The sequence below is a fragment of the Hemibagrus wyckioides genome, linkage group LG16 (assembly GCF_019097595.1).
Source record: "Hemibagrus wyckioides isolate EC202008001 linkage group LG16, SWU_Hwy_1.0, whole genome shotgun sequence".
Lineage (NCBI taxonomy): Eukaryota > Metazoa > Chordata > Actinopteri > Siluriformes > Bagridae > Hemibagrus > Hemibagrus wyckioides.
Window position 1 is genome coordinate 23,717,501 of NC_080725.1, and position 21,260 is coordinate 23,738,760.

General features: G+C 46.6%; 1 protein-coding gene across 2 annotated transcripts in view; it reads left to right on the forward strand.

The window, feature by feature from the left end:
- Nucleotides 1-16,026, forward strand: part of sgtb (small glutamine rich tetratricopeptide repeat co-chaperone beta) — a 37,656-nt gene extending 21,630 nt beyond the window's left edge. The window contains exons 5-11 of one of the 2 annotated variants that reach the window (XM_058412304.1): nt 7,157-7,256; nt 10,775-10,879; nt 11,290-11,428; nt 11,588-11,650; nt 12,461-12,498; nt 12,645-12,728; nt 12,964-16,025. In XM_058412304.1, the coding sequence (XP_058268287.1) occupies nt 7,157-7,256; nt 10,775-10,879; nt 11,290-11,428; nt 11,588-11,650; nt 12,461-12,498; nt 12,645-12,728; nt 12,964-13,075 (641 nt within the window). In that variant the 3' untranslated portion in view covers nt 13,076-16,025. Of the gene's footprint in view, nt 1-7,156; nt 7,257-10,774; nt 10,880-11,289; nt 11,429-11,587; nt 11,651-12,460; nt 12,499-12,644; nt 12,729-12,963 lie in introns of both variants that reach the window. The other variant, XM_058412303.1, reaches the window with a different exon arrangement.
- Nucleotides 16,027-21,260: the final 5,234 nt, after the last annotated feature.

The following is a 21,260-nucleotide window of genomic DNA, read 5'->3' on the forward strand; positions in this document are numbered from 1 at the left end:
GGAACACTGTGTGTGTGTGTGTGGAACACTGTGTGTGTGTGTGTGGAACAACATGTGTGTGTTTGTGGAACACTGTGTGTCTGTGTGTGTGTGTGTGTGGGACACTGTGTGTGTGGAACACTCTGTGTGTGTGTGTGTGTGTGGAACACTGTGTGTGTGTGGAACACTGTGTGTGTGTGTGTGTGTGTGGAACACTCTGTGTGTGTGTGTGTGTGTGTGTGTAACAACGTGTGTGTGTGTGGAACACTGTGTGTGTGGAACACTGTGTGTGTGTGTATGTGTGTGTGGAACACTGTGTGTTTGGAACACTGTGTGTGTGTGTGTGGAACAACATGTGTGTGTTTGTGGAACACTGTGTGTCTGTGTGTGTGTGTGGAACACTGTGTGTGTGGAACACTCTCTCTGTGTGTGTGTGTGTGTGTGTGGAACACTGTGTGTGTGTGGAACACTGTGTGTGTGTAGAACACTGTGTGTGTGTGTGCTCTCTTATTTTTTTTCAGAGCTGTGTGTGTGTAGGGGTGGGTGTGTAGGGGTGTGTGGGTGTGTGTGTGTTTGTGTAGGGGTGTGTGTGTGTGTGTGGAACACTGTGTGTGTGTGTAACACTGTATGTGTGTGTGGAACACTGTGTGTGTTTGTGTGGAATACTGTGTGTGTGTGTGTGGAACACTGTGTGTGTGTGGAACAACGTGTGTGTGTGTGTGTGTGTGTGTGTATGTGTGTGTGTGGAACACTGTGTGTGTGTGTGTGTGTGTGGAACACTGTGTGTGTGGAACAACGTGTGTGTGTGTGTATGTGTGTGTGTGTAGAACACTGTGTGTGTGTGGAACACTGTGTGTGTGTGGAACAACGTGTGTGTGTGTGTGTGTATGTGTGTGTGTAGAACACTGTGTGTGTGTGTGTGTGTAACACTGTGTGTGTGTGTGTGTGTGTGTGTGTAACACTGTGTGTGTGTGGAACACTGTGTGTGTGTGTGTGTGGAATACTGTGTGTGTGTGTGTGTGTGTGTGTGTGTAACACTGTGTGTGTGTGTGTGTAACACTGTGTGTGTGTGGAACACTGTGTGTGTGTGTGTGTGGAATACTGTGTGTGTGTGGAACAACGTGTGTGTGTGTGTGTGTATGTGTGTGTCTGGAACACTGTGTGTGTGTGGAACACTGTGTGTGTGTGTGGAACAACGTGTGTGTGTGTGTATGTGTGTGTGTAGAACACTGTGTGTGTGTGCGTGTGTAGAACACTGTGTGTGTGTGTGTGTAACACTGTGTGTGTGTGTAACACTGTGTGTGTGTGTGTGTGTGTAACACTGTGTGTGTGTGTGTGTGGAACAACATGTATATGTGTGTAACAACGTGTGTTATGTCATGTTTCTTAGGTGTACAACTAGTGTAGTTGTGTAGTTGTAGTTGTGTAGTTGCTCTGTATGTTTGTGTAGTTGTAGTTGTGTAGTTGCTCTGTATGTTTGTACAGTTGTGTAGTTGCTCTGTATGTTTGTGTAGTTGTGTAGTTGTAGTTGTGTAGTTGCTCTGTATGTTTGTGTAGTTGTGTAGTTGTAGTTGTGTAGTTGCTCTGTATGTTTGTGTAGTTGTAGTTGTGTAGTTGCTCTGTATGTTTGTGTAGTTGTGTAGTTGCTCTGTATGTTTGTGTAGTTGTGTAGTTGTAGTTGTGTAGTTGCTCTGTAGGTTTGTGTAGTTGTGTTGTAGTTGTGTAGTTGCTCTGTATGTTTGTGTAGTTGTAGTTGTGTAGTTGCTCTGTATGTTTGTGTAGTTGTGTAGTTGTAGTTGTGTAGTTGCTTTGTATGTTTGTGTAGTTGCTCTGTATGTTTGTGTAGTTGTGTTGTTGTAGTTGTGTAGTTGCTCTGTATGTTTGTGTGTGTGTGTTTGTGTAGGGGTGTGTGTGTGTGTGTGGAACACTGTGTGTGTGTGTGTGTGGAACACTGTGTGTGTGTGTGTATGTGTGTGTGGAACACTGTGTGTGTGTGTGTGTGTGTGTGTGTGTGTGTGGAACACTGTGTGTGTGTGGAACACTGTGTGTGTGTGTGTATGTGTGTGTGGAACACTGTGTGTGTGTGTGGAACACTGTGTGTGTGTGTGTGGAACACTGTGTGTGTGTGTGTGGAACACTGTGTGTGTGTGTGTGTGGAACACTGTGTGTGTGTGGAACACTGTGTGTGTGTGTATGTGTGTGTGGAACACTGTGTGTGTGTGTGGAACACTGTGTGTGTGTGGAACACTGTGTGTGTGTGTGTGTAACACTGTGTATGTGTGTGTGGAACACTGTGTGTGTGTGGAACACTGTGTGTGTGTGTGTGTATGTGTGTGTGGAACACTGTGTGTGTGTGTGGAACACTGTGTGTGTGTGTGTGGAACACTGTGTGTGTGTGTGTGTGTGGAACACTGTGTGTGTGTGTGTGGAACACTGTGTGTGTGTGTGTGTGGAACACTGTGTGTGTGTGTGTGGAACACTGTGTGTGTGTGTGTGTGTGGAACACTGTGTGTGTGTGTGTTTGTGGAACACTGTGTGTGTGTGTGTGGAACACTGTGTGTGTGTGGAACACTGTGTGTGTCTGTGTGTGTGTAACACTGTGTGTGTGTGTGTGTGTGTAACACTGTGTGTGTGTGTGTGTGTGGAACAATGTGTGTGTGTGTATGTGTGTGTGTGGAACACTGTGTGTGTGGAACACTGTGTGTGTGTGTAGAACACTGGGTGTGTGTGGAACACCGTGTGTGTGTGTGTGGAACACCGTGTGTGTGTGTGGAACACTGTGTGTGTGTGTGTGTAGAACACTGGGTGTGTGTGTGGAACACTGGGTGTGTGTCTGGAACACTGTGTGTGTGTGGAACACTGTGTATGTGTGTATGTGTGTGTGGAACACTGTGTGTGTGTGTGGAACACTGTGTGTGTGTGGAACACTGTGTGTGTGTGTGTGTAACACTGTGTATGTGTGTGTGGAACACTGTGTGTGTGTGGAACACTGTGTGTGTCTGTGTGTGTGTAACACTGTGTGTGTGTGTGTGTGTGTGGAACAATGTGTGTGTGTGTATGTGTGTGTGTGGAACACTGTGTGTGTGGAACACTGTGTGTGTGTGTAGAACACTGGGTGTGTGTGGAACACCGTGTGTGTGTGTGTGGAACACCGTGTGTGTGTGTGGAACACTGTGTGTGTGTGTGTGTAGAACACTGGGTGTGTGTGTGGAACACTGGGTGTGTGTCTGGAACACTGGGTGTGTGTGTGTGTGTGGAACACTCTGTGTGTGTGTGTGTGTTTCTGTGTGTGTAGGGATGTGTGGGTGTGTGTGTGTTTGTGTAGGGGTGTGTGTGTGTGTGTGTGTGTGGAACACTGTGTGTGTGTGTGGAACACTTTGTGTGTGTTTGTGTGTGTGTAGGGGCATGTGGGTGTGTGTGTGTTTGTGTAGGGGTGTGTGTGTGTGTGGAACACTGTGTGTGTGTGTGTGTGGAACACTGTGTGTGTGTGTGTGTGTGGAACACTGTGTGTGTGTGTGTGTGTGTGTGGAACACTGTGTGTGTGTGTGTGGAACACTGTGTGTGTGTGTGTGTCGAACACTGTGTGTGTGTGTGTGTGGAACACTGTGTGTGTGTGTGTGTGGAACACTGTGTGTGTGTGTGTGTGTGTGTGTGGAACACTGTGTGTGTGTATGGAACACTGTGTGTGTGTGTGTGTGGAACACTGTGTGTGTGTGTGTGTGTGTGGAACACTGTGTGTGTGTGTGGAACACTGTGTGTGTGTGGAACACTGTGTGTGTGTGTGTGTGTGTGTGTGTGTGGAACACTGTGGGTGTGTGTGGAACACTGTGTGTGTGTGTGTGGAACACTGTGTGTGTGTGTGTGGAACACTGTGTGTGTGTGTGTGTGTGTGTGGAACACTGTGTGTGTGTGTGGAACACTGTGTGTGTGTGGAACACTGTGTGTGTGTGTGTGTGGAACACTGTGGGTGTGTGTGGAACACTGTGTGTGTGTGTGGAACAATGTGTGTGTGTGTATGTGTGTGTGGAACACTGTGTGTGTGTGTGGAACACTGTGTGTTTGTGTATGTGTGTGTGGAACAGTGTGTGTGTGTGTGTGTGTGGAACAGTGTGTGTGTGTGTGTGGGGAACACTGTGTGTGTGTGTGTGGAACACCGTGTGTGTGTGTGGAACACTGTGTGTGTGTGTAGAACACTGTGTGTGTGTGGAACACTGTGTGTGTGTGGAACAATGTGTGTGTGTGTGTGTGTGTGTGGAACAATGTGTGTGTGTGTGTGTGTGTGGAACACTGTGTGTGTGTGGAGCACTGTGTGTGTGTGTGGAACACTGTGTGTGTGTGTGTGTGTGTGGAACATTGTGTGTGTGTGTGTGTGTGTGTGTGGAACACTGTGTGTGTGTGTGGAACACTGTGTGTGTGTGTGTGTGTGGAACACTGTGTGTGTGTGTGTGTGTGGAACACTGTGTGTGTGTGTGTGGAACACTGTGTGTGTGTGTGGAACACTGTGTGTGTGGAACACTGTGTGTGTGTGTGTGTGTGTGTGTGTGTGTTTGTAATACTGTGTGTGTGTGTTTGTGTGGAACAATGTGTGTGTGTGTATGTGTGTGTGGAACACTGTGTGTGTGTAGAACACTGTGTGTGTGTGTGGAACACTGTGTGTGTGGAACACTGTGTGTGTGTGTGTGGAACACTGTGTGTGTATGTGTGGAACACTGTGTGTGTGGAACACTGTGTGTGTGTGTAACACTGTGTGTGTGTGTGTGTGGAACACTGTGTGTGTGTGTGTGTGTGTGTGGAACACTGTGTGTGTGTGTGTGGAACACTGTGTGTGTGTAGAACACTGGGTGTGTGTGGAACACTGAGTGTGTGTGTGGAACACTGTGTGTGTGTGTGTGTGTGGAACACTGTGTGTGTGTGTGTGTGGAACAACTTGTGTGTGTGTGTGTGTGTGTGTGGAACACTGTGTGTGTATGTGTGTGTGGAACAGTGTGTGTGTGTGTGTGTGTGTGTGTGTGGAACAGTGTATGTGTGTGTGTGTGTGTGTGTGTGTGTAACACTGTGTGTGTGTGTGGAACACCGTGTGTGTGTGTGTGTGTGGAACACTGGGTGTGTGTGGAACACTGAGTGTGTGTGTGGAACACTGTGTGTGTGTGTGTGTGTGTGTGTGTGGAACACTGTGTGTGTGTGGAACACTGTGTGTGTGTGTGTGGAACACTGTGTGTGTGTGTGTAACAACGTGTGTGTGTGTGGAACACTGTGTGTGTGTGTGTGGAACAACATGTGTGTGTTTGTGGAACACTGTGTGTCTGTGTGTGTGTGTGTGTGGGACACTGTGTGTGTGGAACACTCTGTGTGTGTGTGTGTGTGTGTGGAACACTGTGTGTGTGTGGAACACTGTGTGTGTGTGTGTGTGTGGAACACTCTGTGTGTGTGTGTGTGTGTGGAACACTGTGTGTGTGGAATACTGTGTGTGTGTGTATGTGTGTGTGGAACACTGTGTGTTTGGAACACTGTGTGTGTGTGTGTGGAACAACATGTGTGTGTTTGTGGAACACTGTGTGTCTGTGTGTGTGTGTGTGGAACACTGTGTGTGTGGAACACTCTCTCTGTGTGTGTGTGTGTGTGTGTGTAACACTGTGTGTGTGTGGAACACTGTGTGTGTGTAGAACACTGTGTGTGTGTGTGCTCTCTTATTTTTTTTCAGAGCTGTGTGTGTGTAGGGGTGGGTGTGTAGGGGTGTGTGGGTGTGTGTGTGTTTGTGTAGGGGTGTGTGTGTGTGTGTGGAACACTGTGTGTGTGTGTAACACTGTATGTGTGTGTGGAACACTGTGTGTGTGTGTGTGGAATACTGTGTGTGTGTGTGTGGAACACTGTGTGTGTGTTCAACAACGTGTGTGTGTGTGTGTGTGTGTATGTGTGTGTGTGGAACACTGTGTGTGTGTGTGTGTGTGGAACACTGTGTGTGTGGAACAACGTGTGTGTGTGTGTGTGTGTATGTGTGTGTGTAGAACACTGTGTGTGTGTGGAACACTGTGTGTGTGTGGAACAACGTGTGTGTGTGTGTGTATGTGTGTGTGTAGAACACTGTGTGTGTGTGTGTGTAACACTTTGTGTGTGTGTGTGTGTGTGTGTGTAACACTGTGTGTGTGTGGAACACTGTGTGTGTGTGTGTGTGTGGAATACTGTGTGTGTGTGTGTGTGTGTGTGTGTAACACTGTGTGTGTGTGTGTGTAACACTGTGTGTGTGTGGAACACTGTGTGTGTGTGTGTGTGGAATACTGTGTGTGTGTGGAACAACGTGTGTGTGTGTGTGTGTATGTGTGTGTCTGGAACACTGTGTGTGTGTGGAACACTGTGTGTGTGTGTGGAACAACGTGTGTGTGTGTGTATGTGTGTGTGTAGAACACTGTGTGTGTGTGCGTGTGTAGAACACTGTGTGTGTGTGTGTGTGTAACACTGTGTGTGTGTGTGTGTGTAACACTGTGTGTGTGTGTGTGTGTGTAACACTGTGTGTGTGTGTGTGTGTGTGTGGAACAACATGTATATGTGTGTAACAACGTGTGTTATGTCATGTTTCTTAGGTGTACAACTAGTGTAGTTGTGTAGTTGTAGTTGTGTAGTTGCTCTGTATGTTTGTGTAGTTGTGTAGTTGTAGTTGTGTAGTTGCTCTGTATGTTTGTGTAGTTGTAGTTGTGTAGTTGCTCTGTATGTTTGTACAGTTGTGTAGTTGCTCTGTATGTTTGTGTAGTTGTGTAGTTGTAGTTGTGTAGTTGCTCTGTATGTTTGTGTAGTTGTGTAGTTGTAGTTGTGTAGTTGCTCTGTATGTTTGTGTAGTTGTAGTTGTGTAGTTGCTCTGTATGTTTGTGTAGTTGTGTAGTTGCTCTGTATGTTTGTGTAGTTGTGTAGTTGTAGTTGTGTAGTTGCTCTGTAGGTTTGTGTAGTTGTGTTGTAGTTGTGTAGTTGCTCTGTATGTTTGTGTAGTTGTAGTTGTGTAGTTGCTCTGTATGTTTGTGTAGTTGTGTAGTTGTAGTTGTGTAGTTGCTTTGTATGTTTGTGTTGTTGTAGTTGTGTAGTTGCTCTGTATGTTTGTGTAGTTGTGTAGTTGTGTTGTTGTAGTTGTGTAGTTGCTCTGTACAGTTGTGTAGACGTTGGTTCTGTAATAAAAGTGTTTGTTTTTCAGGAAACAATCACATGAAGGAGGAGAACTACAGCAGTGCGCTGGACTGTTACACCAAAGCCATCCATCTGGACCAAAGAAACGCAGTGTACTTCTGTAACAGGTGAGAAAACACACACACACACACACCCCTACACACACCCCTACACAAACACACACACACACACACTTACACAAACACACACACCCACACACACACACACCCCTACACAAACACACACACACACACACTTACACAAACACACACCCACACACACACCCCTACACATACACACACACCCCTACACACACCCCTACACAAACACACACACACACACACTTACACAAACACACACCCACACACACACACCCCTACACAAACACACACACACACACTTACACAAACACACACCCACACACACACCCCTACACAAACACACACACACACCCCTACACAAACACACACACACACACACATACTTACACAAACACACACACACACACCCACACACACACCCCTACACACACACACCCACACACCCCTACACACACACACACACACACACCCCTACACACACACACACCCCTACACACACCCCTACACAAACACACACACACACTTACCCAAACACACACACCCACACACACACACACCCCTACACAAACACACACACACACACCCCTACACAAACACACACACACACTTACACAAACACACACCCACACACACACCCCTACACAAACACACACACACACACACTTACACAAACACACACCCACACACACACCCCTACACAAACACACACACACACACACACACTTACACAAACACACACACACACACCCACACACACACACCCCTACACACATACACCCACACACCCCTACACACACACACACACACCCCTACACACACACACACACACACACCCCTACACACACACACACCCCTACACAAACACACACACACACTTACACAAACACACACCCACACACACACCCCTACACAAACACACACACACACACTTACACAAACACACACCCACACACACACCCCTACACACACACACCCACACACCCCTACACACACACACACACACACCCCTACACACACACACACCCCTACACACACCCCTACACAAACACACACACACACTTACCCAAACACACACACCCACACACACACACACCCCTACACAAACACACACACACACACACCCCTACACAAACACACACACACACTTACACAAACACACACCCACACACACACCCCTACACAAACACACACACACACACACACACCCACACACACACCCCTACACAAACACACACACACACACACACACACTTACACAAACACACACCCACACACCCACACACACACACCCCTACACACATACACCCACACACCCCTACACACACACACACACACACCCCTACACACACACACACACACACATACCCCTACACACACACACACCCCTACACAAACACACACACACACACTTACACAAACACACACCCACACACACACCCCTACACAAACACACACACACACCCCTACACAAACACACACACACACACTTACACAAACACACACACACACACCCACACACACACACCCCTACACAAACACACACACACCCCTACACACACACCCACACACCCCTACACAAACACACACACACCCCTACACACACACACACACCCACACACCCCTACACACACACACACACACACACAGCTCTGAAAAAAAAATAAGAGAGCACTGCCAAATCTCCAGATTCACATATTCACCCTATTGAAAACCTCTGGAATGTCATCAAGAGGAAGATGGATGATCACAAACCATCAAGTAAAGCTGAGCTGTTTGCTTTTTTATACAAAAAGAGTGGTATAAAGTTCCCCAACAGCAATGTGAGAAACTGGTGGAGATCATGGAGCCAAAACAATTAACACAATCTGTTTACAAAGTATTTGCATTTTGTTTTATTTGAGTTATTAAAGCTCTGCAAATACTGCAGGATCTTGGGTTATTTTGATGTGCTGCCATTTCCTTTAAATATACACTCTAAATAACAATAGTTATATTTTGAATTTTGGAGAAATATTGTCGGCAGTTCACAAAAAATGAAACAAAACTCTTCATCTCACCAATACATGAACCTGGAAGAAAAAAACAGAAGAAACTCATTATTTTGCAGTGAGCTCTTATTTATTTCCAGAGCTGTATACACACATACACTATATTGCCAAAAGTATTCACTCACCCATCCAAATAATCAGAATCAGGTGTTCCAATCACTTCCATGGCCACAGGTGTATAAAATCAAGCACCTAGGCATGCAGACTGTTTTTACAAACATTTGTGAAAGAATGGGTCGCTCTCAGGAGCTCAGTGAATTCCAGCGTGGAACTGTGATAGGATGCCACCTGTGCAACAAATCCAGTCGTGAAATTTCCTCGCTCCTAAATATTCCACAGTCAACTGTCAGCTGTATTATAAGAACGTGGAAGTGTTTGGGAACGACAGCAACTCAGCCACGAAGTGGTAGGCCACGTAAACTGACGGAGCGGGGTCAGCGGATGCTGAGGCGCATAGTGCGAAGAGGTCGCCAACTTTCTGCAGAGTCAATCGCTACAGACCTCCAAACTTCATGTGGCCTTCAGATGAGCTCAAGAACGGTGCGCAGAGAGCTTCATGGAATGGGTTTCCATGGCCGAGCAGCTGCATCCAAGCCATACATCACCAAGTGCAATGCAAAGCGTCGGATGCAGTGGTGTAAAGCACGCCGCCACTGGACTCTAGAGCAGTGGAGACGCGTTCTCTGGAGGGACGAATCGCGCTTCTCCATCTGGCAATCTGATGGACGAGTCTGGGTTTGGCGGTTGCCAGGAGAACGGTACTTGTCTGACTGCATTGTGCCAAGTGTAAAGTTTGGTGGAGGGGGGATTATGGTGTGGGGTTGTTTTTCAGGAGCTGGGCTTGGCCCCTTAGTTCCAGTGAAAGGAACTCTGAATGCTTCAGCATACCAAGACATTTTGGACAATTCCATGCTCCCAACTTTGTGGGAACAGTTTGGAGCTGGCCCCTTCCTCTTCCAACATGACTGTGCACCAGTGACCAAAGCAAGGTCCATAAAGACATGGATGACAGAGTCTGGTGTGGATGAACTTGACTGGCCTGCACAGAGTCCTGACCTCAACCCGATAGAACACCTTTGGGATGAATTAGAGCGGAGACTGAGAGCCAGGCCTTCTCGTCCAACATCAGTGTGTGACCTCACAAATGCGCTTCTGGAAGAATGGTCAAAAATTCCCATAAACACACTCCTAAACCTTGTGGACAGCCTTCCCAGAAGAGTTGAAGCTGTTATAGCTGCAAAGGGTGGACCGACGTCATATTGAACCCTATGGATTAGGAATGGGATGTCACTTAAGTTCATATGCGAGTCAAGACAGGTGAGCGAATACTTTTGGCAATATAATGTATATATATATATATATATATATATATATATATATATATATATATATATATATATATATATATACACACACACACAGGAAGTGTAAATGAAACAGGAAGTGATGTCATCAGTGGCAGTATCAGTCTGTTGAGACAGATGTTGTGTGTTTCAGGGCTGCAGCACACAGTAAACTGGGGAATTACAGTGAAGCCATAGGAGACTGTGAGCGCGCCATCGCTATCGACCCCAGCTACAGTAAAGCGTACGGACGCATGGGGTGAGCAGCTTACGCCTCCATGTTCACACACACACACCCCGGGATACACACTGACCCTGGGATACACACTGACCCCGGGATACACACTCACCCTGGATATACCTCATGCTAGAACCCGGAATATTTAAGCATTCTTTTCCCTCTGTTCTGATTTGTTCAGTTAATATAACAACGAGACACACCTCTGCTTTAGATAAGCTCCGCCCCTACTATCACTCTCTGTCCAGCTGTGAAGTCAGTGATAAGGTGCGTGGTCAGAACACTGATGAGATGGAGTTCAGTATTAAATCCTTCATGAACTGTGTAGTGAGATCAGACTGGACACCCGCGCAGCAGCAGTGTGTAATGAAGTGAGAGGATCTTTACCGCCAACATTTCTGCGGTTCTAATAGCTACTTTTTGGTGTGAAGGTTGGCGCTGGCTGCCATGAGCAAGTTCCCCGAGGCCATCACTTACTTCAAAAAGGCGTTGGTTCTGGACCCGGAGAATGACACGTACAAATCCAACCTGAAGACCGCTGAGCAGAAGAAGAGAGAATCCTCCAGCTCTGTGAGTAGAACAAACTGGAACTTCAGATAGCTCCAGACTTAGATTTAGTGCTGGAATGTCAGGGGTGTGTGTGTGTGTGTGTGTGTTTTGTTGCTGCAGTCACAGTATCAGTGCTTGTTCATTCTCTCTGTGTGGTGAATGTGTGTGTGTCCTCCTCAGACGGTGTCTAGACTGGGCTTCGACATGGCGAGTCTCATCAACAACCCAGCGTTCATCAGCATGGTAAGCAGCAGTGCTCTTCATTGCAGCTTTTATGGTTCTTGTAACACCGTGAACTTCACAACGTGTCACAAATTGACCATTTGGTCTGGCCGAGCCGGTGTGTAACGCAAACGAGTTCTGAATGTTTGGAATGTGTGGGTTCTCCGTGTGGATTCTTTGTGTGGGTTATCCTTGTGGTTCCACAGTGGAACAGTCGCTATGTTTTGAATGAACTCGAGGACTTTGCAGCTCACTCCAGTTAAAGGTAGAGGCTGGTAACATGATCATGACCTGACACTGACCTGTGGAAAGCCTGCTGTCTGACCAGAGTGCTGACTGCTCAGAGAAGAGCTGGACAGCTGCTCACTGTCCAGAATGCAGTAGAGAAAAAACCCATTTACAGAAGGCATTAATAAACTGTGAGAGGATTCAGTCGTACCATGAGCTGTGTGAGTCTGAAAGTTACTGGACTTTATCTGTCTTTCTCCGGTCCTTATAAAGAAGAGAGGTCCAGCTGATAGATCAGGACACATCAGGGATCATTTTACCTACTACCAGCATGAGCTTATTTATGGAGGAGGTGCTCCTATTCCTGGTGGAGGTGTTACCGGTGGAGGTGTTAATCGTGTCTCATCACATCATTTAGTCTGTCATTCTAACAGAATTCTCTGGATTATTGTTTTTCTGCATGTCCCCCTATCGATTCTGGTCTGGTCCCACCTTCTGATGTCTGATTGTCGTCTGGTCCTCGTGTCTGTATAAGTGTATATGACTCCTGAGGCTGTGTCTCCATCAGATTTGTCTGTGTGTTTCCTCTCTGTCCGTCTCCAGGCTGCCAGCGTGATGCAGAACCAGCAGGTTCAGCAGCTGTAAGTTCTTCATGATCATCTTTATTCTCAGTGTCAGATCCTCAGTGTTGATGTCATGTTCAGATCTCAGCTGCTTGTTAATGAATTCCTGCTGAACTCCAGCTCTCTGAGTGTTGTGTGGAATAACGTGTTGGAATGTGTGTCAGGATGTCGGGGATGATGTCCAGCGCAGTGGGAGGTCCAGCAGCAGGAGTCGGGGGAATGTCTGATATCTCTAGCCTGATTGAAGCGTAAGTGTTGATTTCTCCTTAAGCAGATCTCTCAGTGTCCCTGAGTCACGGTCACCTTATTAACACCAGAACACCATCATCTGCTCATCTACTGACCTCAACTTCACTTTTAACTCCTACTATTGTCTAAAAATCGATTAAATACTGCATCATCTGCTAATCTTTTATACATCATGGTGGCTTTAAATCTCATTAAATACCTCTCTCTCTCTGTCTCTCTCTCCGTCTCTCCCAGTGGTCAGCAGTTTGCTCAGCAGATTCAGCAGCAGAACCCAGAGTTGATAGAACAGTTGAGGAACCACATCCGCAGTCAGTCGTTCAGCGGCAGTCCTGAGGAACACTCCTGATCAGAGCACTGGTGTGTGTGTGAGAGCGGAGAGAGAGAGAGAGAGAGAGAGAGAGAGTGAGAGAGAGAGAGAGTGTGAGAGAGAGAGTGAGAGAGAGAGAGAGAGAGAGAGAGTGAGAGAGGGACAGAGAGAGTGAGAGAGAGAGTGAGAGAGAGAGAGAGAGAGAGGGACAGCGCGAGAGAGAGAGAGAGAGAGAGAGAGAGAGAGAGAGGAGGCGTGGCACTTTATCTGGAACTGAGAACACGGGTGTAAATACTTTCACACCACACTAATCATCATCAGTGTGAGCTCCTAATGTTCTAGGGTTCTAAAGGTTCTCAGTAGACACTGTATTTATCCCATCATCATCGTCTTCATCACACACGTTGTTTCAACATCTCGATCTGTTCCGACTCTGACTGTCTGTTCTAAAGTAAGATTTCCACCAATCACAGACAGTCTGATAATATCTATGGCGTGATGATGAAAATGAAACCTGCACAGCGACGAGCAGATGATTGGACGTTGATCCGTCATGTGACCTTAAAGGTGCAGTGTGTAAAGTGTTTGTACATATCAGATTATAATCAGATCATTTTAAAGAGCACTTGTCTAAAACAGTGTGCATTATGGGTAATCTGTAGGCTCTTGAGTAAACCTGCCTGCAGCAGTGCATTGTGGGATATGAACTGTTTACCTTTGGCTACAAAACGAAAGAGGCAGTGTGTTTTTTATGCTCATTATAATGTCTGTGATATTGACATAAATACCTTCACATTTTTTCTGTCCCTGAAATTAGCCCCGCCCACAGACACTTAGCTTTATCTTTTTTCTTCCATGAAGGGAAAACTCGAAAAGCACGTGTGTGTGTGTGTGTGTGTGTGTGTGTGTGTCAGTCCTTCACTCTTCTCCTCGAGTGGGTTTCTGATCCACTTCCTGCTGGCTGATGATCTACAGGTTCTGTGTTTATTCTCCTGGAAATCTGAGGAGTTTAAACATTTACACAGTGATTCTCAAAACCTGCTCCTGGTCTCCTGAACTCTGAGCTCCTACTCCAGTACACACACACACATCACACACATCACACACACACACACACACACACACTATGCTCAGGAAGGTCATGATAATAAGGTGTAGTCAGTCAGATCAGGGTGTTAGAGCAGGAGAAATGATTAAAGACTAAAATCAAGAGGCTGGCAGTGAACTAGCGTGTGATTAGATTCTGTCTGGATTTTAATGAACACACAGGATTAAAAACATCAGAACTGTGTGATTAGTGATCCTTGATAAAATCTAATCGGCTTATCCTGCTGGGTTTGATTCATCTTACAGTGAATGAAACTGGCTCGTGTCCTCAGTGTTCAGTTCCAGAAGGAACGGTGATGATGTCACGGTGATGATGTCATGGTGATGTCACAGTGTAGATTCATTCACCTTTTTTTTAGCACTTTATGTTGATGTCAGTTCGGAGTAGTAGTTTAGGTCAATTAGAGGACTCTGTACATGATGCTAGATTTCTTCTGCATGCTCTAGAGTGTCTGATCTCCTGGTCACCTGAACCCCACCATCTCGATTCACGTGGAGAAAATAAATCACAGCTGAATAAATGTCACATCAAATCTCTGTGCAATTTATTGTGTTTCTTCAGCAAACGACTAAAAGAGTGATTAAACATGAACAATTAGTCCTGTGGTGTTTACAGACACTGTAGAGGTTTTATATAATTACACGTTTACACAGAAATGTCCTGTTTCATCATCAGGAACACACAGAACACTTCAGAACAAATCATCTAATTTTACAATCATTTACTGTATTAAAGGATCACTGTGCTAAAGATATTAAAGTTGCAGTGTGGAACGTGTAAAATTTCTAGATCTGGAACGAGAGTAGACTCTCAAGATACTTTACAAAACCTCTGATGTCAAGACTTTATATTTTCCCCAGCACTGAAATGAGTTAAGCCCCACCCACTCACTCTGGTGACTTACATTGTTTTAACCCAGGGGGCGGAGCAAGCCGGAACAGTTCTCATTAGCGTTTGGAAACAAACACAGTTCACCAGCCAAGCAGCAGAGGGCCGTAAACATTACAGACTGCTGCTTTAAAGGCTAATAGATTATTCTGAGGAAAATAATAACGTGTGTTTAGTAATTTAAATCAAAAAACCTCAATAGCCTCATCTTGCTCTAGTCTCTCTCTCTCTCTTTGCCCCCCCTCCCTCCCTCCCTCCTTCCTTACTCAAAAAGGTGGAGGTGATAAAGAGTCTCCAGGTTTGATGAGGTGTATTTAGAGGTCAGTTCTCCGGTCTGCAGTTCGCTTGTTTATTAACATGTACACACTTAAAATCTGAAGAAGGCTTTAAAAGCACACATTTTAAAAGAAGAAGGTCAGCTGATAGTGTAAAAAGTGGTGATGCAGTTGGTCCGTGGAGGTGCAGGTTACTGCTACAGGAAGTGGGAGTGGCCTCAGGTCTCTGGGCTCAGGTAAGGACACACCACACACACCTGAGCGATGTCGTCGTACTCGTACGTCCGTTTCAGGAAAGTGTCTGTGAGCCTCAGACCTGATATACTCTGAAACATAAACATTACAGGACACACACACACACACACACACACACAAACATGAAGCACTGAACAGATCTTAAGCCTGAGAGGTCACATGACCACTCTTATTAAACACAAAATACGCATGTTATATGTGTTTAATATCTTACACACTGGGAGTAATGCTGTGTTGTGTGGAAATGCACAACTTCTACACAACATCACACATTTATTCTTAATTAACTAATAATTTAGCTAACAGGTTGGTGAAGTGTTAATTAATAAACTGTGTGTGTGTGTAGTGAAGGTTACTGTCATCGCCCTGAAGTTTATAAATTCACCTCTGATACACAGCACTGACACTGGAGACTCCTTACACACATCACACACACACACACACACATCACACACACACACACACTGGAGACTCCTTACACACATCACACACACACACACACACATCACACACACACACACACTGGAGACTCCTTACACACATCACACACACACACACACACATCACACACACACACACACTGGAGACTCCTTACACACATCACACACACACACACACACACATCACACACACACACACACTGGAGACTCCTTACACACATCACACACACACACACACACATCACACACACACACACACACACACTGGAGACTCCTTACACACATCACACACACACATCACACACACACACACACACACACTGGAGACTCCTTACACACATCACACACACACACACACACATCACACACACACACACACTGGAGACTCCTTACACACATCACACACACACACACACACATCACACACACACACACTGGAGACTCCTTACACACATCACACACACACACACACTGGAGACTCCTTACACACATCACACACACACACACACTGGAGACTCCTTACACACATCACACACACACACACACTGGAGACTCCTTACACACATCACACACACACACACACTGGAGACTCCTTACACACATCACACACACACTGGAGACTCCTTACACACATCACACACACACACACACACACACTGGAGACTCCTTACACACATCACACACACACACACACACACACTGGAGACTCCTTACACACATCACACACACACACACACTGGAAACTCCTTACACACATCACACACACACACACTGGAGACTCCTTACACACATCACACACACACACACACACACTGGAGACTCCTTACACACATCACACACACACACACACTGGAGACTCCTTACACACATCACACACACACACACACACACTGGAGACTCCTTACACACACACACACACACACACACACACACACTGGAGACTCCTTACACACATCACACACACACACACACTGGAGACTCCTTACACACATCACACACACACACACACACACACACACACACACACACACACACACACACTGGAGACTCCTTACACACATCACACACACACACACACACACACACTGGAGACTCCTTACACACACACACACACACACACACACACACACACTGGAGACTCCTTACACACATCACACACACACACACACACACTGGAGACTCCTTACACACACACACTGGAGACTCCTTACACACATCACACACACACACTGGAGACTCCTTACACACATCACACACACACACACACACACTGGAGACTCCTTACACACATCACACACATACACACACACACACACTGGAGACTCCTTACACACATCACACACACACACACACACATCACACACACACACACACACTGGAGACTCCTTACACACATCACACACACTGGAGACTCCTTACACACATCACACACACACACACTGGAGACTCCTTACACACATCACACACACACACACACACACACACACACACTGGAGACTCCTTACACACATCACACACACACACACACACTGGAGACTCCTTACACACATCACACACACACACACACACACTGGAGACTCCTTACACACATCACACACACACACACACACACACTGGAGACTCCTTACACACATCACACACACACACACACACACTGGAGACTCCTTACACACATCACACACACACACACACACATCACACACACACACACTGGAGACTCCTTACACACATCACACACACACACTGGAGACTCCTTACACACATCACACACACACACACACACACACACACACTGGAGACTCCTTACACACATCACACACACACACACACACACACACTGGAGACCCCTTACACACATCACACACACACACACACACACACACACACACACACACACTGGAGACTCCTTACACACATCACACACACACACACACATCACACACGCACACACACACACTGGAGACTCCTTACACACACACACACACACACACACACTGGAGACTCCTTACACACATCACACACACACACACACTGGAGACTCCTTACACACATCACACACACACACACACACACATCACACACACACACACTGGAGACTCCTTACACACATCACACACACACACACACACATCACACACACACACACTGGAGACTCCTTACACACATCACACACACACACTGGAGACTCCTTACACACATCACACACACACACACACATCACACACACACACACACTGGAGACTCCTTACACACATCACACACACACACACATCACACACACACACACATCACACACACACACTGGAGACTCCTTACACACATCACACACACACACTGGAGACTCCTTACACACATCACACACACACACACACACTGGAGACTCCTTATACACATCACACACACACACACACACACACACACACACACACACACACTGGAGACTCCTTACACACATCACACACACACACACACATCACACACGCACACACACACACTGGAGACTCCTTACACACACACACACACACACACACACACTGGAGACTCCTTACACACATCACACACACACACACACACACTGGAGACTCCTTACACACATCACACACACACACACACACACTGGAGACTCCTTACACACATCACACACACACACACACACACTGGAGACTCCTTACACACACACACACACACACACACACACACACACTGGAGACTCCTTACACACATCACACACACACACACACACACTGGAGACTCCTTACACACATCACACACACACACACACACACACACACTGGAGACTCCTTACACACATCACACACACACACACACACTGGAGACTCCTTACACACATCACACACACACACACACACATCACACACACACACACACACACTGGAGACTCCTTACACACATCACACACACTGGAGACTCCTTACACACATCACACACACACACACTGGAGACTCCTTACACACATCACACACACACACACACTGGAGACTCCTTACACACATCACACACACACACACACACACACTGGAGACTCCTTACACACATCACACACACACACACACACTGGAGACTCCTTACACACATCACACACACACACACACACTGGAGACTCCTTACACACATCACACACACACACACACACACACACTGGAGACTCCTTACACACATCACACACACACACACACACACTGGAGACTCCTTACACACACACACACACACACACACACACACTGGAGACTCCTTACACACATCACACACACACACACACTGGAGACTCCTTACACACATCACACACACACACACTGGAGACTCCTTACACACACACACACACTGGAGACTCCTTACACACATCACACACACACACACACTGGAGACTCCTTACACACATCACACACACACACACACACACTGGAGACTCCTTACACACATCACACACACACACACACACACACACTGGAGACTCCTTACACACATCACACACACACACACACACACACACACACACACACACACACTGGAGACTCCTTACACACATCACACACACACACACACACTGGAGACTCCTTACACACATCACACACACACACTGGAGACTCCTTACACACATCACACACACACACACACACACACTAGAGACTCCTTACACACATCACACACACACACACACACACACACACTGGAGACTCCTTCCACACATCACACACACACACACACTGGAGACTCCTTACACACACACACACACACACTGGAGACTCCTTACACACATCACACACACACACACTGGAGACTCCTTACACACATCACACACACACACACACACACACTGGAGACTCCTTACACACATCACACACACACACACACACACACACTGGAGACTCCTTACACACATCACACACACACACACACACAGGAGACTCCTTACACACACACACACACACACTGGAGACTCCTTACACACATCACACACACACACACTGGAGACTCCTTACACACATCACACACACACACACACACACACTGGAGACTCCTTACACACATCACACACACACACACACACACACACTGGAGACTCCTTACACACATCACACACACACACACACACACACTGGAGACTCCTTACACACATCACACACACACACACACACACACTGGAGACTCCTTACACACATCACACACACACACACACACACTGGAGACTCCTTACACACATCACACACACACACACACACACACACACACACACACTGGAGACTCCTTACACACATCACACACACACTGGAGACTCCTTACACACACACACACACACACACACACACACACTGGAGACTCCTTACACACATCACACACACACACACACACACTGGAGACTCCTTACACACATCACACACACACACACACACACACACACACACACACTGGAGACTCCTTACACACATCACACACACACACACTGGAGACTCCTTACACATATCACACACACACACACACACACACACTGGAGACTCCTTACACACATCACACACACACACTGGAGACTCCTTACACACATCACACACACACACACACACACACACAGGAGACTCCTTACACACATCACACACACACACACTGGAGACTCCTTACACACACACACACACACTGGAGACTCCTTACACACATCACACACACACACACACACACACACACACACACTGGAGACTCCTTACACACATCACACACACACTGGAGACTCCTTACACACATCACACACACACACACACACTGGAGACTCCTTACACACATCACACACACACACACTGGAGACTCCTTACACACATCACACACACACACACACACACACTGGAGACTCCTTACACACATCACACACACACACATCACACACACACACACTGGAGACTCCTTACACACATCACACACACACACACACACACTGGAGACTCCTTACACACATCACACACACACACACACACACACACACACACTGGAGACTCCTTACACACATCACACACACACACACACACACACTGGAGACTCCTTACACACATCACACACACACACACACATCACACACACACACACTGGAGACTCCTTACACACATCACACACACACACACACACACATCACACACACACTGGAGACTCCTTACACACATCACACACACACACACTGGAGACTCCTTACACACATCACACACACACACACACACACACACACACTGGAGACTCCTTACACACATCACACACAC